Source organism: Saccostrea echinata, unplaced genomic scaffold (assembly GCF_033153115.1).
Source record: "Saccostrea echinata isolate AGI-Se365-2 ecotype Australia unplaced genomic scaffold, CSIRO_AGI_Sech_v1 ptg000025l, whole genome shotgun sequence".
Lineage (NCBI taxonomy): Eukaryota > Metazoa > Mollusca > Bivalvia > Ostreida > Ostreidae > Saccostrea > Saccostrea echinata.
In genome coordinates, this window is record NW_026889774.1 from 3579941 (window position 1) to 3604635 (window position 24695).

Consider the following 24695-nt stretch of genomic DNA (forward strand, 5'->3'; position numbering starts at 1 on the left):
AAGATAATTTTCTAAGTCATTGATATACAGAGAAAATAAAAAAGGTGATAGATTTTCGCCTTGTCTGACTCCGACATTGCAGGTGAAATATTCAGAAGACACACCATCCACATTTATTCTTGATTTTATACCTGCATACATATTTCTAATGTAAGTAAAACATTTCCCACTAACACCATTTGAAAATAATTTATACCAAAGACCACCTCTCCAAACAGTATCAAAAGCCTGTTTAAAGTCGATGAACGCACAATATAACTTTTTTTTGCTATTTATAAGTGCTTGTGACAGAAAATGCAAAATCAATATATTATCTAATGTAGAGTACCCTTTTCTGAAACCTGTTTGACTTTCGTTAATCAGACTGACGTTTTCTGCATATATTTCTAATCGTTTTTTCAAAATACTAGTGAAAAGTTTCCCAAGGCATCTCAACAATGTGATCGGGCGATAGTTCTCGGGTTGTGTTGGGTCTCCTTTATTTTTATAAATAGGTTTTACAATGCCTATAAGCCATTCTTCCGGTACTATCCCAGAGTTAAACAGTTTCTCGTATAAAGACAGAAACAGTGAAATAGTGATACTAATACATGTATGTTCATTAAGAATATGGTCACTTCCGGGAGATTTGTTGTTTTTTAGGTCTTTTACGGCGGCCAAAATTTCATCTTGCGAAATTGGACAATCAAGTATTTCATTATATCTACTTTGTTCAGTGATGTTGATTTCAGAATCAGTTTCGTCTAAATCGGCTTCATTAATATTTTTGAAAAAAGTATACAGATTATTTAAATCAGCTGTACATTTGTTATTTTTATTTTGGCTATTTAATATTTTCCAGTATTCCTTTGTGTTGTTTGTTCGCAATCTTTTAATTTTCTGAGAGAGATCTTGTCTATAGTCGTTTATTGATAAATCCATTACATTTTTATATTCTTTGCTAGCTATTTTTAGATTTTCTCTAGAATCTTGGGTTTTAATTCTATTATGCATACGTTTAGCTAAGTGAAATTTTTTCCTCGCCGTTCTACAATAACGATTAAACCATGGTTTTTCGGATTTTTTCTTTGTGCTTTTTATTTCATGTTTAATCCCAAATGATTCTTTGGCTGCGCTTAAAAACACATTGCAGATTTTTGACATTACACTGTTCAAATGCTCTCTTTCCAGACCATTTTCTAAATTCATTAGATCCCCGATTTCTTCTTCAATTTTGGTGGTTGTAGATTTATACCGGTCTATACTAGCTCGAAAATCGTCTGCTTTGTTCGCACACCATAACTTCACACTTGATTGATCTTTACTTCCTACCTCTGTATGGTTACATGGAGCATTTTGAGATACCGTTACATTGAGTGACAGAGGATTGTGTGCGTCAGAATATAAGTTACAAAAATCTACAACATCAAATTTGTTTAAAAAATGAAATAACTGTACACTAGATATCACATAATCAATAGTACTTCTGTTCTTGCATGTAAGAGCACCTGTAGATTTATCACTTCCGTATCGACCGTTAAGAATAAAAAGATTGTTGTTGACACAAAAATCTACTAATTTGTAACCAAAATTATTGCTTGTTACATCTTTGACTGTTCTGACCAGTGGAATACCAAAACTTTCTAATAAATTAACATCTGTATTTACACTTTGAGTAACATTATTACAGTTTTGGACATTTGCTAAAAAGTCATCAGTTATAACATAGTCTTGTAGTTTTCCAACCCTGGCATTAAAATCTCCTAATAAACAAACATAATCGCTATTTTTAGTTATTTCATGCAATTCTTGTTCAACTTCCAAAAAACAATCAGGAGACGAATATTTGCTGTTTTCGGGTGGTATATACACAATTCCAAAGTAAACATCTTCATTGGAATTAATTAACAACTTACTCATTTTAAACCAAAGAACGTATTTACAATCTGTTTCTTTAACATTTATGTATTTTACATATGTGTCCTTAACTAAAAGCCCAATCCCACCTGATCGTGTTTTAGACAGATTAGTTCTGTTTTTAAGGAAAGTAGTGTATCCAGGAACGTTTATTTTATCTGAGTCATCCGTCTTAGTTTCCACAAAACACAAAACATCGAATTCTGCTATAAAGTCAGTAAATTCCTTGTACTGGAGTCTTTTGTTTATTCCGCAGACATTTAAAGCGAGAAATTTAATTTCGTCACGCTTCTGTTCTGCGGTTTCCTATTTTGTTGGCGTTGACCCTCTTGTTTGTTGGAGTTGATCCTTACGTCGCCGGTTCGAATCCCACTGCGGGGCGTGGAGACCGGTCCTTCGGATGAGACCGTAGAAACCTAGGTCCCGTGTCGCAGTAGGTGCTGGCACGAAAAAGATCCCTCACTGCTCAATGGCCTTGAGTGCCGAGTATAGGTCAAAAATTGTAGCCCTCCAACGGCAAGTGGTGGCGTCTCCATATGAGTGAAAAATTCTCGAGAGGAACGTTAAACAACATTCAAACAAACAAACAAAATAGAGTGCTTGGGAATTTTTAAACGTTGCTTCACGATAAACTTACGTAAGATTATTAGAGTTATCTTTCTTTGCCCTTAGTGTTTACAAGCTAAATCTGTTAAACACAGTAATGTTTGTTGTTAGGTTTAACAAGTCAAAGTTATAAATAACCACGGCTTGTGTCCTTCATTAGTAAAGTATTTTAGGAGTTTAACAAGCTAACCTGTTAAATACAGTAAAGCTTGGTGCTAAGTTTTCCAAGTCAAAGTTATAAATAACTACGACTTGATGTTGTTGATATTGAATATAACTGGGAATAGATACGTTAGATTTTTGGGGTTGTTTTCAGTCTGTTTTACGATATGATTTTAATTATATATTTCAATTAAACTTATTAATTATTATTAGTTTGGTATGAATTGGTGTGAATGTCGTCGTTTAAATAAATTGTTTGTTAATAATACACTTAATAAATTTATTTGTTTAATGTTTATAATCTTATGTCTTCTATGCGAATGGTACATTTATAGAAGGTGAGTGAATTATTTATACTATGAAAACAATTTCTAGTAGAACTGCTAGTGTTACACATCTGTTTATTGAAAAAATCGATACCTTTTTCTTTCAGAAAACATTGTGATCCTTCCATGACATTGTGTCCATTGTTTTTGATCAGGGTGTCGCTCTCAGTTAACTGCCTACTAACATTCATCTATAAAGCGTTTGTAATGCTCTCTCACAGGCGGTGTCAGGTTATCAGTGCACACAACTATGCAAAAACGTAAAATGATTTTTTCTCGATTCACAATTCACGGGGTGTGGAGGAAGCTTAAGTTTTTGTAAAAGTGTTATTTTTTAAAAATTATTTCTATGCATCAATGCGCAAGAAAAGGTTTGGTGTGGTAAATATTTACATTTCTGTCATTATTTACCTGTATACCCGTTGAGATTTTAATGCAGAAAGGCAACTGATACAGACAGAAAACATTCATTCGGACCTGTACATTGATCTCATGATCTGAAAATCTGTAAGTAATACTGTTTCAACATTTCATTGATCAATTAAACAGTTATATTTAGAATTATTGCCATATAACAACTTGGTAAGCTCATGATCAGTCGCAGTTAAATGCATTACTGAAAATTGATATTGCATTACCGAAAATTTTTGTTATCATTACGGAATTTAATCAGTTAACTTTCGAAACGATGTATAATATTCGCGATCAATTAAGAGGTGAAAGAGGGTTTTGAGCAGGATGCTTTTATATTATTTCATTAATTATAGTATTCAGCACTATTTCAAAGGCAACATGTTTACAGTTGATTTAAATATGGTTTCAAAGGTGTGTTTCTTCAGCATAATAATTTGCGTATCAGTTACTACAGAATACTTAAAGGCTGGTCCAGACTCCATGCATGTCACGACTCCAGTTACATAGTCACTGTATGTCTGGATGCAGTTGTGATCATTTCCTGCCTTACCGGATATTAAAAAGCAGTAACAATGAAGACTTCGTCGAATAGATGATTCATGGAGAGAGAGAGGAAAGGGTTAGTGTATTTTTAAAATTTTGATTCCACGAAATATTAGTAATATTAATATATCTAAGGAAGATATTGATTATCGTCCTGCATTTATTTTTTAAGCTCATAAAACGTTTATTATAAAAAATTGATCAAACATGCCGTTGCGCAGACGAAGACCATTTAAATGTATTTGTGCATAGGATAGGTGATATAAGGATATAATTTTTTTAAAATTCTTTTTTCATTTCTTTTTCTTTACTTCTATCAATATAACTTACATTTCAGGTTCTTCTGACTCAATGAGGACGTTCCTAAACTAAACTATTGTTATGTACTTCCTTTTTTGTTGTCTGACAAATCCCCCAAAAATTTTAAATGAAACGCACTATTAATTTATTTTTCTTTATCAAAATAATTTTAAACGAAGAATATTTTTAAACGTAATATTAGCTACTAAAATGTAATATTATACATTTACAGTAATACAAAAAGTGCTTGATTCCCAGGCATATAGTACTGTTTTTCTTTCTTTTTAAACTTCAAATAAATTACTTGTATTGACTTTAGAACAGAATGCTCGGGAAAACTAAACTAAGAGGCCCAAGGGCCTTAACAGTCACCTGAGTATATTACAGCAATCTAGAGGATCAATAGAGTATAATAGACTCTGAGTATAAAATAAAATGATTAAGGAAGATTTGTTGCCCAAGAGTAAGGGAAATGGGATGATCAGGACCATCGAAATAATTAGTATAGTATTCAGTAACAACCCTTTAATTAAGTTCTAATTTGTTCTCCATTTATCACTATCATCATGCAGACTACAAAGTATTCACAAACTATCAGTGCTTCTGTATTATTTTTAACCCCATATCATACCCTCTCACACTGGCCTCTCTTGGTCTTTGAAGAACAATTGATTTTTTTTTGTTTGTATGTTGTTTAACGTCCCTCTCGAGAATTTTTCACTTATATGGAGACACCACCACTTGCCGGTGGACAGCCGCAAATTTTGTCCTATACTCGGCACTTACGGCCATTGAGCAGTGAGGGATCTTTTTCGTGCCAGCACCTACTGCGACACGGGACCTCGGTTTATACGGTCTCATCCGAAGGACCGGTCTCCACGTCCCACAGTGGGATTCGAACCCGCGACGTAAGGATCAACTCCTTCGCGACTCTAGAGCAGACGCTCTAACCACTGCGCCACGCGGGCGACAAGAACAATTAATAAGGCGTTACTATTATCTCATATTTATTTATCTATTATTTACAATTCTGTTACGTTATACCACTTCGAGGATCATATGAGATGCGTGTTGCGCATGTCCAAATCAGTACTTAAAAGCCAATCAGCGTTTAAGCATCCAATCAAAGTAACATAGTAACATAAGTGTAAAGTCACCACCAATGAAAAAGAATCAGGGAGGGGAAAACAATCCTCCGGCACAAATTATGGGCATCTGATCCCTTCAGTGGTTATATGACTCACGGAATTCCTACCAAACTCGCCTTTAACCAAAGAAAGACTCGTTTAGTTGGGGGGGGGGGGGGTTCTGTTACGTCATACCACTTCTGGGATCATATGAGACTTCAAAGAGATGCTTGAACACTGACTAAAATGAAATATAAAAAAAAATCACTAGTATAACAAGTATACTGTAACGTCCATCATTTATTTTATATTCAGAAAATCTCAAGAAATCATCGCCGACTGTTCACCAAATTTACTCTTTTCCATCATCAATTGATTCAATTCATATGTATTTGTACAACACTGTATCTGATACCGATTATCACCAATGTCAGAACATAGAAAATGCATCAATAATTCAATACAGCTTATTGATATAATTCTGCATCTTTCTAAATAGGTTTTTAAAAAACCTTAGCAAGTCAGCGCATTTGATATACCTGCAACCTTAAAATTATTATTAACTGGTAATAATTTTAAGGTTGCAGGTTCTGGTATACAACTTTCAGATGCTCTCGAAACTAAGGCTGATCTTACACTGTGTGATGCAAATTAGCAGTATCAATTCCTAATTTTAACATCACTATTTTAATCCACCTACTTATAATGTTTCTAGTTAATGCTTTGTGGGGTTTTACATAGCTTATAAAAAACTGTACACAAGCCTCTTAATTTTTTGTGCGTTATAAATATTCTTTCAACACCAAAAACAACACATAACCTTCTATCAGATGGATAAGCAAACAGTTTTAACTATCCACACAAATAAACTAGCCAGCTTTGTTTTAATAGATTTCAAAAACAAAGTATATGATTTAATGCCATTGCCTATATCCATTATAGTTACTCTGATGCAAAGACTGTGCTCTAGTAGCATTTGTTAAAGCAATTAGCATAGCTAACTTCAAAGTAAGGTCTTTAAGTGAAATAAATTTCACAGGAAACCATTTTCGCAAAAAGTTAAGCACTTGAGATACATCCCAAGTTTCACAGTATCTTGGTTTTCCTGGTCTTAAGTTAAGTACTCCTTTTAAAAGTCGAACAACTAGAGGATTCGATCCAATAGGCACTCAATAAAGCCGAATCCCATATGATGATAATGTAGATCTTGCACTGTTAAGTCCTGCATACCAGATCTGTGTTGGCCATAAAGGAACACTTATTAGACAGTCTGCATAATCCTCTCTAATGTTCTGAACACACCTACTGATCAAAGAAAATAGTGGAAATAAATAACTATATTTATTTGATCATAGCATACTAAATGCATCCGTACAAACAGCATCTGGATCAGATTTCCACGATGCATTCATGTCTAACTACTTATTTAAACAAGAAGCGAAAAGATCTATCTTTAGTTCTCCAAATTTTTGTACTACCAGGTAACGTATCAAAATTTTTCTAATCTAACATCCATTCAATATTTTCATTGAACCTTCTTGATTCAATACATGCTTTATTATCCTTCCCAGGTACATGTACTGCCGAAATATCTCTATCACAATAAAACTGCTGTATTTGTTTATTCAAATCATTCAATTCTTCTGATTTTATTCCTCTTATATTGTTTAAATATGCTGTGTATTATCTGAGCAAATTTTTAAATGGATATTTTTTCAAATATTTGCAAAAAGACTTTATTGCTAAATAAATTGCCATTAATTCTAAATACTAGTAATTTGATGCAATTTTTCTTCATTTGTCCATCTACCGCCAATATTTACATCATTTTAGACTGCTCCACAACCTTCGGTAGATGCATCTGTTGTAATAGATATATAAGGATTACCCCTATTGATGATTCTCTTTTGTGACATAATGTTCAAAATCCACCAAAGTAACTCTTTTCTGATTTACTTAATATTCACTTTCATTTGACCGTAAAAATTTCCTTTATCCATGTTCAAAGCCCTAATCCCCCCCCCCCCTTTTTAAAACTTTGTAATCTAACGGTACCAAATCAACTGCACTAAATGATGTCACAAGTGACATAATTAGACTTGCTAAATATCTAACAGATATGATTTCTCGCTCCATAATTTTTTGACAATTCTCTTTTATTATTTTTTTTTCTATAATGGTAAAGTCACTCTTTCATCAGTAGTATCAATAATATTTCCAAGAAACAAAATGACATGACTAGGTTCATTCACTGATTTTTAGCTCACCTGAGCTGTAAACTCAAGTGAGCTTTTCTGATCACATTTTTTCTGTCGTCCGTCTTTCTGTCTGTCTGTCTGTCTGTCCGTCTCTAAACTTTTCACATTTTCGCCTTCTTTTCAAGAACCACTGGGTCAATGTTGACTAAACATGCCACAAAGTTTGCTTGGGTGAAGGGGATTCAAGTTTGTTCAAATGAAGGCCACGATCTCTTTCAAGGGGAGATAATTAAGAAATAATGAAAATTTTGTGTCAACTTTCCAAATAAAAAGAACCATTAGGCTAGAAAAGTAATAACTTATGCGAATCTTTTATTACAAAGTGTAGATTTAAATTTGTTCAAATCATGACCCCAGGGGGGAGGGTGGGGCCACAATAGGGGATCAAAATTTGACATAGTGATAAATAGAATTTTTTTAAAAAAAATCTTCTTCTCAAGAAAAGCAAAAGCATGATGAGCCATTAAAATAGGGAAGCATCCTCAGGTAGTGTAGATTCAAGTTTGATCAAATCATGGCCCCTGGGGGTAGGGTGGGTCCACAATGGGGGATCAAAGTCTCATGTTGGAATATAGAAGAAAAAACTTTTTAAAAAATCTTCTCAAGAACAGCAAAGCCATGATTAGTCATTTTGATAAGAAAGCATCCTTAGGTCGTGTAGATTCAAGTTTGTTTAAAGCATGACCCCTGGGGATGGGGTGGAGTCATATTGGGGGATCAAAGTTTTACATAGGAATATATAGGAAAAGACTTTAAAAGTCTTCTTCTCAAGAACAGCAAAGCCATGATTAGTCATTTTGATAAGAAAGCATCCTTAGGTCGTGTAGATTCAAGTTTGTTTAAAGCATGACCCCTGGGGATGGGGTGGAGTCATATTGGGGGATCAAAGTTTTACATAGGAATATATAGGAAAAGACTTTAAAAGTCTTCTTCTCAAGAACAGCAAAGCCATTATTAGTCATTTTATATGGAAGCACACTCAGGTAGTGTAGATTCAAGTTTGTTCAAATCATGACCCCCGTTGGTATGGTTGGGCCCAATGGGGGGGGGGAGGGATCAAATTTTTACATAGGAACATATTGGAATAAAATCTTCTGATGAAGAACAGAAAAACCTTGTTAAGTCTAATTGACATAGATAGTCTAATTGACATGATCCCCGGGGGTAGGGTAGGGCAACAATGGGGGATCAAAGTTTTACATAGGAATATACAGGCCGGAAAAAATCTTCTCAATAACAGAAAAGCCATGCATGTTTAGTCATACTGATATTGAAGTATACTCACGTAGTGTAGATTCAAGTTTGTTCAAATCATGACCCCCAGGGGTAAGGTCTGGCCACATTGGGATATCAAAATTTTACATAGGAATATATAAGAAAAATCTTCTTCTCAAGAATAGAAAAGTCATGTTTAGTCTAACTGATATGGAAGCATGCTCAGGTAGTGTATATTCAAACTTGTTCAAATGATGACCCTGTGGATAGGAAGGGAACACAATGGGGGATCAAATTTTTACAAAGGAATATACAGGAAACAATCTGCTGCTCAAGAACAACAAAGTCATTTGTTATACTGATATGGAAGCATCCTCAGGTAGTTTAAAATTCAAGCCCCCCACCCCACCCCAACCCCTTTGTAAACTTTTCAACACTGAACTGATTTGTGCTTTTTCCTAACCAATTAACTCAGGTGAGCGATGTGGCCCATGTCCCTCTTGTTTATTAGTAATAATAATAAAACCCAATTTCTCCATAAACGACGCTCTCTCCTTCACATTTGCTATAAATTCTTCCATTGAATTACCAACCAAGAGAATCATCAATATATTCAGTACCATGAAAAGCCATTTGATGCAATGTTGAGAAATCAGGTTTCATAATTTTGGTAAATATTCGTGGTGCACAAGAAATTCCCATTGGTAAACAAGTATATTTCCTTTCCAAATAAACCGTAGAAAAATTCTAACACAATAATATGCGTGTCTCAAATCAACTGATGTCATTAGAGAATTAGGTTTTATCAATTTTAATGCTGCCTCAAAAGTTTACATTTTAAAATGATGGTATGTAATAAGTTCATTCAATTCTTTCAAATTTAGAATCACCCTTTGTTCAAGAGAATATTTTTGGGGGACAGTAAAAATGTTGAAAAAAATACACCATAATCATGTTCAACCTTACTAATATCATATATTCTCAATAAATTTTCTACTTCTTCATTAACATACCTATCGTGAACTGTATCAATTTTTTTGTTGATAAGGTATTTTTGATTGAATAGGCATTTCACCAAACTCAATTGCACAATTTTTTATATTTTGCAACAGATGTAATGTTTTGCCATTCAATAATATAACGAATTCACTCAATCTACCACCAAGGCATTCTTGACACCAGAATCATTCACCTGTTTCTATATTGTGAGACATTCAGATAAACTAATCTCAGATTCATTTATGTGTTCTTTTCCTGACTGTCGAGGCTTGTCGTGGAGTTTTTTGAAGAACCATAATTTTGATATAATGTGATACTTTTTCCTCTAGGAATGAAGCCAATTCCTCTACCTCTATTAACAGTATTTCCTCGAGACGCACCTCTACCTCTCATATAATGACCCCTATAATTTTTCAATAAGGTAGGATAATTCGTTTACCGACTTTACTGATGTCCTGAATTTCTTCGACATTTTTCTGCACATCATCTCCATATGAAAAATCAGTGTATGGTATAAATGAAGAACATAAATGATGATATTCAAAACTCAGATCGCTTCGATAATTTTTATTTCGCTTCACACTTGTTAATTTGTTGTATTGAGCCAAAAGTCCGACTTAATCTAGACCAAAATCAATACATTTCTGAATATCATCTTTGTTCTCTTCAATTCTAAAGTGTCTAATAATTTTACAAAACAACATGCTGTCCTTACTAACAGCATTCTGATGTTGCTGTAAGCAACTGTCATAGAACCTCGTAGTAGGGCTAAGTATATCTCAGATAAGTTGGTCTATTCTAGTTTTTGTTAATGTATTACAGTTTTCAGGTCTATTAAATAAACGTTCTTCAGTAATTCCCAAACTTTTTCATTAGATATCACCTCTCGAAATAGAGAATTCACCATTGTAGCCAACTCATCACCAATCTTATCATCTACTGTTTCATTCACTTTGAAATGCTTTGATGCAGTCGCAAATACACTATCACATTAGCTTGAGTTTCCTCTACATCGGAAAGGTAATCATCGGAATAATCTTCCGTATAATTATACAACTAATCTACAGAGGTACATGTACGAAGCGTTCTTACATCTCTCTGATTCTTTTGTTCTTGTTGATTACTACAAAGAGTGTTCATAATATATGCCTGGCCAATACTGGTCACACCGGTACCAACTTTTGGCGGCGATGAATGTTCAAAACTAGAACTTGTAGTGGGATTTGTTAGGGCTGCGCCAATAACAATTATATCACACTCTGTGGATGATCTGTTACTATTCCAAATAGATTTCTTACCCGCTGCTTTACGTCCATCGACTTTATCAGTCACCTCACCTTGTTTGACCATTGCGTCAGCCATATTTGCACGGGAATTCGAAGTAACCACTTATATCAATAAGCAAAAACTTTGTCGTTTATATCATGTAAAATACACAAGAAGTAAAAAGAAAATATTTTATTCAAATCTTACTATTGCAACCTCGTAGCAATTACTTATCACAAATTTATAGTAGCGACCACGTCCACACACTACCTTGGACAACAACACACTGATTTGGACATGCGCGACACACATCTCATATGATCCCTTCAGTGATTTTATGACTTACAGAATCCCTACCAAACTTTGCCTTAAACCAAGGTAAGACTCGTTTAGTTGGGGGAGTCTACCTGATCATTAATACTATAAAAGTACTTTTTGTAATTTACAATAAAAATTTTAGCGGAATAACTTCTCTCAGATTAAGAGTCCTGGCCAAGACCAGAACACTTCACCAAATGGTCCATATGTACCAAAATCTGGTAAAAATCACCCTGCTTATTAAAACTTTTACACTGTTTGCCTCCGATATGCCCAGGAGCAGAGATGATTTTCAAAGAAATAATGCATTTTCAATACAGATTCAACACAGCTCTACCAACACAACAGAACCCGTGACACAGGTCATGAAATTTACCAAGGAAAATTCTATATCAGGCCGTTTTTCGGCTAACAATGACTTTAAATTTTCAAGTAGTATTTTTCCCTTCAAAAACTACATGAATCAGTAGGCTAATAATCCAATTAAATGATAAATGTTGATTGGTTAATGATGCTGTAGTATTTGTTATGATATAAGGTCACAAAGTAATGTACTATAGGTCCGTATTAGCATTACGGTAATGGGAAAACTCAAGAGGGTGAATGTGTTAAGCAACTCCTCCACATTTCATAACCACCTTTAACCATCACCAAAATTTACATGTAGACTTCTTATAAAAATAGAAAGTGACTAACAGATTATGAACTTGGTTAAAGGTGGTTATGACATGTAAAAAAACTTTTCACTTCATTTGTACGATATTTGCAGAGAAAACCTAATCAACGAAAACAAAGGTTATCAGCTTATGTAGATTATTTCATATTATAAACTTTAGTTCACATTTTTCTGTTGAATATAAAAAAAAATCAATATAAGCAATGGATTTTTACTCGAAAAATTTCAACTTTTTACCAAAAAAATCTAAAATCAAAGGACTGGAAATAATGGATGCTATGAAATTACATGTGAACACATTTTTCATTGAATTCTCTGATAGAATTAAAAAAAACTCAATCTTTCAGAAGGAACCTCATATTTTCCGTATGAGTAACATCGGATCTAAATACTTAGGCCCCATTCGAGACAGGGACCATTAGAAAACGTTGTTCCATTTTACTCATATATGCTCTATGCTAAAATTGGTTGGACTGGTTCAGTGGTTCCAGAGAAGAAGCTGAAAATGTTCAAATGTTATCAGACGACACACATCGCACGACGACGGACGGAACAGATAGAAATAAGTCACCTGAGTTTTAGGTGACCTAAGACGGCTCATATACTGATAGTTCTTTATACAGTACTCCTGTGTAAACTGTAAAACGCTAATTTTTTCGCGAATATCCAAAAGACTTGTCTAATGTTATTTAGAGGTCATTGCTATAAAATGATAACAAAACTAACTTTCAACATCGAGATTAACGTCTGCCACATTTCGTGAACCAACTTGCATGGGATGATGCATCTAACTTGCTTCAGATGCTGGATTTGAATTACAATTTACAACTAGTAACTAGTTTAAAGTTTTTGGATTTGTTCATTCCCAAGTTACTGCAAGCCCCTTCAGATCAAAATTGTATTAATGTTGCATCTTGGATGTACACTACTACATTATTAGCTAAACGTGGGGCTTTCGTTGAGGTGAGCTCTGTTATCTCTGAATACCTATATTTTATTTCGACCCTCAATTAACTCTTACTTGAAGAGTAGTTAATAATATGAGGTTTAGGAAGGGGATGAAAGTATAAAAAATTGACGAGGTCGTAAAAAAATGTGATTAAAAAAAAGTTATTTAAATATCCCTTAAAACATTTAAAAATTTTCATGTTAAAAATTTTCATTTTTTCTATGCTATTTCACTAGGTCAACCGATGAAACTACAAATAAATGATACTGGAAAATAAGATCGCGAGCACTTGGACTATTGTTAATTTAGAATCCATTTTATTTACAACAGCTAATTTTTATTCAATCACAAATAAAAATCCTTCAATGCTTTCAACATTTGATACACAACTGTAATAGTTCAATAGATACTTCGAAACCACATTTCTTTCATGAGCATTTCACGCGTAAAATAGGTAGTACATCTATAATTTCTAATTGATTTTATCGTAGGCGGGAAAATATTACTTTGGAAGAGTTACGCTCATCATTATAACTCTGCACTTAGTTGAAGATTTTTCAAAGAATTCACACATTTTCACAATATTATCAATAGAAGCCCCTCTCCCCCGAAAAACACCAGAACCCCTCACCCTGTGGCCACTAGTTTTTTAAAAAATGTAGGAATTTCCCTTGCTCATCATAACTATGCACTTTTTGTATCTGCTTAACACCAAAAAATAGAATTAATGCATTTTCATAATATTATCAATAGAGCCCCACCTTTACACCAGGGCATCTGACCCAGGGGGCATGAAACTTACAATTCTAGTAGGAGCACTCTCGCTCATCAAAGCTATACACTTAATTTCTTTGTTTTATAATCAGGAGCAGCAAAGAATATTTTCAAAAAATAAGACTTTTTCACTATATAATCAATAGACCCCCCCCTTTTCATCAGAACCCCTAGCCACGAATTTCACAATTGTGGAAGAGGCATCCTTGCTTATGATAACCATGCACTAAGTTTGTTTAAATAATACCCAGGAGCAGAGAAGATTTAAAAAGAATTAATGAATTTTCACTATATAATCGAAAGAGCCCCGTATTAACAAAAGAATCCCTGACCCAGGGGTCAAGAAAAATATCTTTATATTCGCAAGTCCCTTGCCATTGATAAACCATCCATGTTGTTCGATTACCTTTCATCAGATCAAGTGAAGTCGTCGGGGGAGGGGGGGCTTAATGATTAACCTGCTTTCTTCCTCCATTTAAGGAAATCATCTACCGACATTCTGAGTTAAGTGCCGAAAACAAGGATCATTGATCCAAATCCTGAACTGATATCATAGCGATAAATATTTTTGATGATTTTTTTTTCATCCGCGAATGTTGTTTATATGTACCTGTCCGAGCCGATATATCTTTTGCAGTAAGAACAAAACAGTCAACGTTTGAGAACAAAATACTGTATGTGTACTTAAATAAGTGGGCTTCATATTTTAGCGCCTTTGGCGCAGACAACAATGCGTTAATTCATGAATACTGCTAAGAAACCATTTATAAATACCATATACGGCACGGATATATAAAGCGCTAATTCATGATTACGCAAACAACTCCATACGCAGAGACTGCGCTAAATTTTGAATACGCCAATTATGTACAAGTACCGTAAATGACGTCTTCCTATATTAAAACGCAGCGTCATCAGGATAACAAGTTGTGTGTGTGTTTTTTTCTTCAAAATTTGGACGCTAAAACGAGTTATAAACAATAACATGTTATACATGTATATCATTTGAAAGGAGGGAACAATGAATGTCTATCAGAATCAATTTTAAACCTAAATATTTGAATTTTTTTACTTAAAGCAATATGAGCTGCAACTTTCATGTCAGAATTTTTTGTTCCAAAATTGTAATTAACTATTTCAATGACAAAAAAGAACGTTTATAAACCTCTGTTGTTCATTTTTGCGATCGGAGAATTATTTATAAGCTTTGATAGATGCAAAATCACATTATTGTCGTCCCGTACAATATTGATTTCCTATATACATTGTAATAATATGCATATACAGAATCCTTTGTTCTAAAACAATTTGATACCTTATTTCTGTCTTATTGATCAAAAAGGTTTAAGTTGCTTGAATACTGTTCGCTATCTCCATATTTCATTAAATACAAATTCAAAATAATAACACATTTTAACAGCAACATAAAATTCTCAAAAATGCAGGCCATATTGCTTTAAGGAAAGATTTTGCTATAATTTAATTTTGTTATAAAGCGTCATTTGATTGGATAAAAAAAATTAGAATATAGCGTATAACCTGGGTTGCCTACGTCATAATGACTCGTCAAAAACGTATCAATCCGCTTGACGTTACATTTAAAATACGAACAATTTAAACGCATTTCTGAAGGAGAAATTGTTTTATTTTTTACACTTAATGATGGGAAATTAAATTATAAGGATTGACTTTAATAGCTACCCAAGTTATACTGGTATAACCTGGGTTGGAACAGTTTACGCTTTTTTATAAACCGCTTCGCGGTTTCTAAAGAGTAAACTGCCCCGACCCAGGTTATACCAGTATAACTTGGATAGCTATTACAGTCATTACTTAAATATTTTTAGAGAAGAAAATGTTTTCGGTAATTGTAATAGGGTTTATCTCATAAGTATAAACCGGGTTATTAAGTGCAGTAATTGCTTGTGTATAATTGTTTTTCTCATGGGCAAAGGACAGTTACTCTTATTAGTAAGTCAAATGTAATTTCCCTCTCATGTTCCCTTTTGTCATTTTATTGAACACAAGCAACCATGATTTTTATTTGGTTAGTACGCGCAATCAATTCTTCCTTTTTTTCATCAACCATTTATCAAGGAGCACGAACAGCCTCTTAAGACATAAAATTTATTAAATACTTATAGTTATATTACTTTGAAAAGTGGTTGTTTCTGCAATCTTAATTTATTATTTCAGCGTCATGACCAGGAGTTATTCACAAGGGATGTCAGTGTCAGCGCCGATTGTTACCTTGTGACTTTCTATGCTTGTAATGGAGATGGCATTTTTTGCATAGAATGCCGTCTCCAGGGGTACTGTTTTTTCTAGGTTTCTTAGATCCAGATGTTATTTCTATTGCTGTCTCGTCTAACTTTATGCTGCCATATAATTGTAATGGGCGCATGCATTTGTGGATTACATATTTAACTGTACATGTAATAAAAAGTCATGTCATGCACGCCAAAAATCATTTAATGTTTATTTTTATTTTCATATATTGGAGGCAAAGGTTAATTGATTGATTTTTTGTGTTGTTTTACGTCCCGTTCGAGAATTTTTCACTCATATAGAGACGTCACCATATACCGGTGAAGGGCTTCAAATTTAGACCTATACTCGGCACTCAGAACCAGTGAGCAGTGAGAGTTCTTTATTGTGCTATTGTAACACGGAGCCTAGTTTTTAAGGCCCGCAACTTTCACTTCAAAGTACAGAGCGCTTGTCGAAGGAACAGTTGCTACCTATTTTTTTTTTTAGTCAGTCGCGGCCGTGATTCGAACACAATACCTTCCGATCACAGAGCGATCGATCGCCAGGGTTAAAAGGATAATGTAAATATCTTTCAAGTTTCTAAGTTCAAAAAAGGGGCTTTAATGTCACTAAATAACCAACCAATTTTCAAAAATTTTCGGTAATGCAATGTATATCCAGCTGAGTAGTTTTGTTTTTTAATTTTCTTAAGTTTATAATTTCTGACAATATAATTATTTAAACAAAATTGTTAACATTTTAATCTTCTTCATAGTTGATACTACAGAGTGTTTATTATTTATAAATAAGAACACTCGATGACGACTAGACCCTGCACCATTTTTATCTTCACCAGCCTGTTGAATGCATGGAAACTGAGCAAAGGAGGTAAAGAGATTTTTAAACTTTAATATTCTCTTTTAAGTTGATAGAACACTACATCAGTGTGGTGAAGAAAGTATTTTCCTTCATATATTCCATTATAAAACTTTAATCCCGTATGGTGGCTAAACCTATAACTACACATGTATTTAAAACTATTATTTCGTATTGCAGTCACTCCCTATCCCTGAAGGCCATGTGAAGAAAATTAAAAATAATGATGATAATATTAATAATAATTTATAATATCTAGATTGAGATCTTGTTGCGAGCAACGAGTAGGTTTTTCTTCCGATTTTAGATGAGATGAGGTATGATGTTGACTGTGGTATTAAGATATTCATTAAGGTTAATTAGAATTCCTATAAGAGAGACAGCTATAGCTGACATAAAAGACTATCATTCCTTTATAAAATGTCAACTTGACTGGTCATTTATGTCAAGTTTTTCCCCGTGAGGTATCTTGAAAGTGTGTGCACTTCAATTATAATTAAGATTTCTTTTGGATAGTCATATTAAGGACAGATGATACAAACAATTTTTTTTATCAAAAATCATGAAAATATAAACTTAAGCCATCTTTCTATAAGTAAATTGAATAAGTCTAACCGCAGAGATTTTAATTTTTCTTTTAAAATTTCATGATAATTGGCTTTAAAGTGACAAAACTTTGTATAGATTAATAAGAATGGTTGCAGGAAGGTGGAATTTTGAGCATCGTACGTAGAAAGTTTACAATCTCTTAATATTTTAGAAATTTATTATTCTAATCATTTACAACCAAAATAGGTCAAATATATATATACCAATTCAGGCATCCATTTTTTGTTTGTATCATCTATCCTTAAACGCTAAGGAAGGATTTCATACAAGTGAGCAGAGGGATGACGAACATTGATTAAAATTGTTTCCCGAATGTGCCTCCTCCGATTTTATTCCATTTTCCCCATAACATTATTATGAACATCTTTTATTTAATACACATTCCAAAATATTTTACATTTTGAGATATAAAGAAAAAGAGATTTAGCATTTTAGCCCCCCAAAGCCCACAACTTTCTAAGGTATGATCAAAATATATGCGCAGGTAGGTTAAGGCTTCCCGAAGAATATCACAGTGCACTCTGTGCCTTCACATCTCTGAACTACCAAAATATGACGTCATAATGGAAAATGACGTCAAGTCACTGCAAACTTGAAGTGTTATGACGGGGAGAGTGTCATGAACTTTACACTTTATTTCAAACTGCATGTAAAATGCTAGATAGCTATTGCAAAATTCACGGGTTGTTAAAGGTTTTTAAAGTCTTATATGTCCGAAAATTGTATGAATACACCGTTTACCTACCCTTGATTGAAATTCAACATGTTCAAAATGCTTATGAAAAATATACTTTTGAAATGTACTCTGTTTTATACCCGTGGTTGGAAGTAGAATTTATTTTGTGTGTATAAAAGAGTCTGGCGCAGGTGGTTAATAAGGATTAATCTGGGAATTTTTGTGGAAATCTGTAAGAAGAGGTTGTTGTCTAACTGAATCTTGCTTGGGGAAAATGTATGTTGGCTTTGTTTTAATACAGATTACGATATTGTGTGGTAAATACCCTCAAATTTGTAGGTAAGTTGAATTTCACAGGAAATATTTTGTACCCAAGTAATACTATGACTTTTCCCAAGCACATTTCGGATACACAAGGATACGATGAGTTTATTTATATAACAAAATGTTAATAATTATTATGTTAGTCAGCTGCGCCGAAGCGATTTATATGAAACACTTCAAAAAATTATAAATGACCGTCACGTGATCAACAAAGCAATGTGATATCATAACAAATATGTTAATATATAGCCGTGGAAACCCTCTATATAAATTGGAAGTACTAAAGTTCAATACTTATAAATGAAAACCAAAACCGACATCTCAATGACATATTATGTTTTGAGCGCATTTTAAAGTTTCGGGAAGCCTTAACATAGCTGCGTGTATCATTATCGGTTAGAGGAACATTTTTCCTTCAGTAATGTGTAACAGAATATTGAAAGTTAAGGAGCTAAAGATTGCAGGCTTTCGGCCCCTTTAAACCTCTGATTTTAATGGTCAACCACACTTTCACTATGTAATATGAAAACAGTAATGATTTTAAACGCTTTTTGTTCAACATTTTTTCAGAGATTCCTTTCCGTTTCTGAGATATGTAAAAAATAAATATTCAAGTTTTCATTGTTCCCTTTTGCGGAAATTAATTACATTGAATTTTGTTTAGGGAATCATTCTAAACAACTTTTGTTCAATAATGCTTACAGTATATCAAAATATTCTTCCTTTTTGAGAATTGTTAAAGATTATGAGTTATGATTACGTATGATAAAAAAAAGATCAATACAATTCTATATACATGTAAATGTATGTGTATATCACGTTGTTTCAAATAATGATAGATGGTCCTAAAATGTGGCCACTCGCAGAAATATGATTGTGAACAGATTTCCATGATATCTATTTCTTTTATATATATATATATATATATATATATATATATATATATATATATATATATATATATATATATATATATATATATATATATTATATATATATATATATATATATATATATATATATATATATATATATATATATATATATATATATATATATATATATATATATATATATAGTATCAGAGATTATGCATCCTTCCCGTTATGGCCTATAGTCATTTAACATATGATAGATAAGTAACATACATGTATGACATTTTTTCAAATGACACATGGTCCTAAATTGTGACATCTCATGAGAATTTAAATGTTCACAAAATTTCTCATTACGAGATACATATACATATAGTATCAGAGATTAAGAATCCTGCCCCTTATGGTCCTTTTTAAACATCTTTGCTTCTGTAACGTATTGCAAAAAGTAATTTTTAATAAGCCGTTCTACAAAAATAAGACTAAATAATAATTATGTCTCTTTCAAATTTACCTTTGTAAAATCATATTTATTAAAAGATTGATTTCAACTCTATGATTTAACATTTATGGTTTTGTAAATATTTAATGATATATATGCGTTCAAGTTCTGACATGAACACAACATTATATTTAAAGACCTATTTAACCTCAGATCTTTATGTTGCTTCACTCATTTACAAATTTTAAGACAAAAAGCATTCCGAATTCATAGAAAGGAATACTAAGAAAAATGTTATCCCTGTATAAAAAGACAACAAATCTATTTTCGCAATATAATATACAAATTGTTATTTTAACCCATCGCGCTTTCGACTCAATTGAATTTTCTAAATTTTGACCATACCATTAAAATACCAAGATGTTATAATAACGTCTTGGTAAATACACAACATCAGAAGTTGGAGCAATAAATATTGGGAATATTAAAGATGAATGTAATAAAACAATAATGAAAATGTGAAAAAAAAAATAATAAAGGCACTGCTGTTACTAAGACTATTATCGGTTTGAAATAAAATTTATTAGATATCGTTATTTAGCCTATTCTTCATTTTCGTCTGTAACTTCATTTAAAGAAATCCTGAGGGTCATGAAAAACATTTTTTTTTAAATTTTGCTCAAGAGCTTTATTCTCTTCATAACCAAGCATTTAGTTTTCCTTGAAGATGTGCAGGACAAGGATTTTTTTTAAGATTATGAACATTTCACTATATGACCATTTTGACCTCGCTATATGACCATTTTGACCTACCCCTTCCACAGGAAGGACCCTGTCTTTGTTGATCATGAAAAAAACCCTGAGATCTTTATCCTCTGCCTTTGAAGACACATGTATGCAGGAGCAAAGAAGATTTGCTTCGATAAACTACATTTTTACTATTTGACCATTACGAAAAACCCCTGGGCTGGGTAGCATGAAAAACATACTTTTGGTAGAGGGATTCATGCTCTTCCATACTATTTATTCAGTTTTTCTTCGAGATGATTAGGAGTAAGCAGGTTTTTGAAAAACATTCAGCCACTTTTTAGCACGTTTTGCTCTGGCCCTAGAGTCCAAATTGATTAATGATTATGGCTCCATAATCTTAATTTAATGTGTGGGGAGATTTATTTTGTACCATCCAGTTATTTTAGACCAATTACCTTGAAAGAGACAAATCTGTTTCGTGTCTCTCGTTAACTTTATTTTCTTGGCATAGATCTAAAGCCTCATCTTTATCTCTGTTTTATCTGTTTTGACTTTTCTTTCTTGTATTTTAGATTGCGAGATCTTCTGCAATGTCTAGCTCCTCTAATTTTTAAGAAAGAGACAATGAATTCCTCTTGCTCTTTTATCAAAAGACTGTCTATCTATACTTCAGCTATCAGGGATAGTGGTAAGTGATGGTAGGCAAACTTTTGTAATCCCTATTTATACAGCAGAAGCTTCTACATGTAAATCTATGAGTTGTTTTTGAATAATTTGTTCTTTAGACGTCATACAGTGTTTAAATCCTAATGACAATCTTAACTGAGATTCCAAAATGTCTTAGTTTCCATGAGAATCGAAATCTTTATGAAAAAAAGAGGTGTATTACATTGCTATATGTAGCTAGAAAGATTCTAAAATATTATTATGTATAGAAAAAAGTAAAAGACAAGTATTGAGAGACGAACATGCCGGAATTAGATGAATCAGTATCTGCACGGACCAAAAGTTTACAATATTCATTATCATAGTATGGAATGGCAATAATCATTTTACATAAACTCCAACAATTTTGAGAAATTTTTGATTCATCAAAAAAGGATATTAATCAACATGAAAATTAAGACATTGTGGAATCCCAGTTACGATTGTCAACATGATCAAGGCACTAAAATGACTTCAAAAGAACAAATTATTCAAAAAAAAAAAAAAAAAAACCCTCATAGATGTACATATAGAATCATTTGACTGGTTGAAGCGCTTGCTCTAGGGTCGCAGAATAAGGAGTTGATCCTTAGATCGCGGGTTCAAATCCCATTGGGGGACGTGGAGACCGGTCCTTCGGATGAAACCGTAAATAAACCGAGGTCCCGTGTCGTAGTAGAGGCTGGCACAAAAAAGATCCGTCACTGATCAAAAGCAGTAAGTGCCGAGTACTGGTCTGAATTTGCAATATGAGTGAAAAAACTTGAAGGGACGTTAAAGAAACAAACAAACAAAAACCTTATACCATGTTAAAAAGTTTGTTTCTTCAATTAAGTAGAATCTTGATTGCTTCTATTCTTTTGCGTCCTGATTCTGTCAAAATAATAAGCTTTCCACAACCCCTTATATATATCCGTGAGATTTCATGTTTACCACTGAAGCATCATCAGCAGTCGTTGTATTTATTGTGGAACCACAATAATTATTTTTTTAAATTTCCAGTTTTCCCCCGGAGCAGATGCGTACTCGAGTGTGCATTATTTGGAAAGTGAGAAATCTTTACACTGTTAATGAATGATGGTGGTAAATCATAATTTTCTGAGATCAAAAAGATCGAATCATACAGCTTTACCATATCTATAAGCAGTTTTCAGTTCCCAAAAGGTACGTGACATGCAAAATAAAAGAATTTATTTTCTATGACAATTGCGCATTAACGAAAAAGGTCGAGTGATGTTACAAAAGATCGACTTTAAATTGTCTACCTTTTGCGGATATTTACATAAAGGAATATTATTTTAGGATTAATTACTACTATACATTATTTTGTTAATCGAGAAAGAACTAGATGTGTCAAGGTTACAAGAATGCCTCCTTCTGACATGCAAGTTTTAAATATGTGAAAGTTCAATAGTGTTCAAATATCATTGGGTGAAAATGCCCCCCCCCCCCCAAATACCGATACTTTGCTTTCATTTTCTGTCTATACCACAACATACTTTAATTAACTGAGTGAAATGGTCATCACATAAATACAAAGTTATTTTTATAAATATTTTTTATTTAAAAAACTAAAATAGCCTACTGACTTTTCTTCACATGTTTTAATTATTAGATACTCATCCTATGCAATCTTCATGCATAATTAAATAGCAAAAAGGCAGTGCACTGAGTCTTGTCCAGAATCGGAAATTAATCTCTGACAAATGTCAGCTTTGTTGAAAAAATTCTTATAAATACTGTTTTAAAAGTATGCATACTAGAATTTACTAGTATTTTACAGTCATTGAATTATTTAAAACATATGTATAGTCATCCTGCTTAGTTTAGTAAAAACGTGTAAAATTGGCTAAACATTTCAGTAAATGGATGAATTTCCTAGTCTATTCAGTAATTTCATGTATTTCCTAAAACAGCCAGTAAATACAAGTATTTACTGAATGGTTTAGGAAATACATGGAATTCCTGATTTCACATATTTACTGTAATATATACATCAAAGAAGGGAGTCTAACTTTCGAACGGCCTCGAATGCTCAAAGTACGAAATATTATTACACCGTCAGTGCGTAAGTAGCATTCTGTCTTCTGAATTTCTGTAACCGTAAGTAACTTTCAAGAAGGAATATCATCCATTCAGGTAATTGATGAACATTATATAAGTGATACGATCTCTTTTTTATTTTGTTTATCTCAATGTGAAATTGTAGAAAGATGTTTATGTACTGCACAGCTATGTTAAGGCTTCCCGAAGCTTTAAAATGCGCTCAAAACATAATATTTCATTGCGAGATCGGTTTTGGTTTTAACTTATAGGTATTGTATTTATATAAAGGGTTCCCTCGGCTACATATTAAAATGTTTGTTATGATATCACATTGCTTTGTTGATCACGCGACGGTCATTTATAATTTTTTGAAGTGCTTCACATAAATCGCTTCAGCGCAGCTGATTAACACAATAATTATTAACATTTTGTTATATAAATAAACTCATCGTTTCCTTGTGTACCCGAAATGTGCTTGGGAAAAGTCATAGTATAACTTGGGTACAAAATATTTTGTGAGAAATTCAACTTACCTTCAAATTTGAGGGTATTTTCCACACAATATCGTAATCTGTATTAAAACAAAGCCATCACACATTTTTCCCAAGCAAGATTCAGTTAGAGAACAACCTCTTCTTACAGATTTCCACAAAAAAATCTCAGATAAATCCTTATTAATCACCTGCGCCAGACTCTTTTATACACACAAAATAAATTCTACCTCAAACTATAGGTATAAAACAGAGTACATTTCAAAAGTATATTTTTCATAAGCATTTTGAACATGCTGAATTTCAATCAAGGTACATAAGCGATGTATTTAAAATATTCAAACATATTACACTTAAAAAACCTTTAACGACCCTTGAATTTTGCAAATGCTATCTAGCATTTTACATGCAGTTTGAAATAAAGTGTAAAATGCATGACACTCTCCCCGTCATAACACCTCAAGTTGGCATTTACTTGACGTCATTTTCCATTTTCCATCATGACGTCATATTTTGGTAGTTCAGAGAAGTGAAGGCACAGAGTGCACAGTGATTTTCTATGGGAAGCCTTAATCTACCTGCGTGGTTTTTATAAAAATCTAGAAATCGAATATAGAAGAAAGTTTTCAAAAATATGAAGAATAAAAAATCTCCTGGAAGTGATATTCTTAAAATTCTTTAGGGGTGATCTTAAAGTCTATGTCATGCAAGCAGTAAATTGTATATTAACAAAAAATAAAAGAACATCCTATTTCACAAAGATAAGGGATATTAGTTTCTTGCATACTCAAAGATGATAAGGGCTACCAATAAGTCTACTAA

The 24695-nt window shown here is 32.9% G+C and overlaps 1 protein-coding gene across 2 annotated transcripts in view; it reads left to right on the plus strand.

The window, feature by feature from the left end:
* Positions 1-3450: 3450 nt before the first annotated feature.
* The window catches only part of LOC133191882 (mucin-2-like), a 45658-nt gene continuing 24413 nt past the window's right edge, over positions 3451-24695 (plus strand). For both annotated transcript variants that reach the window (XM_061327628.1, XM_061327629.1), the window contains exons 1-2: positions 3451-3497; positions 16855-16967. In XM_061327628.1, the coding sequence (XP_061183612.1) occupies positions 16898-16967 (70 nt within the window). In that variant the 5' untranslated portion in view covers positions 3451-3497; positions 16855-16897. The remainder of the gene's footprint in view (positions 3498-16854; positions 16968-24695) is intronic.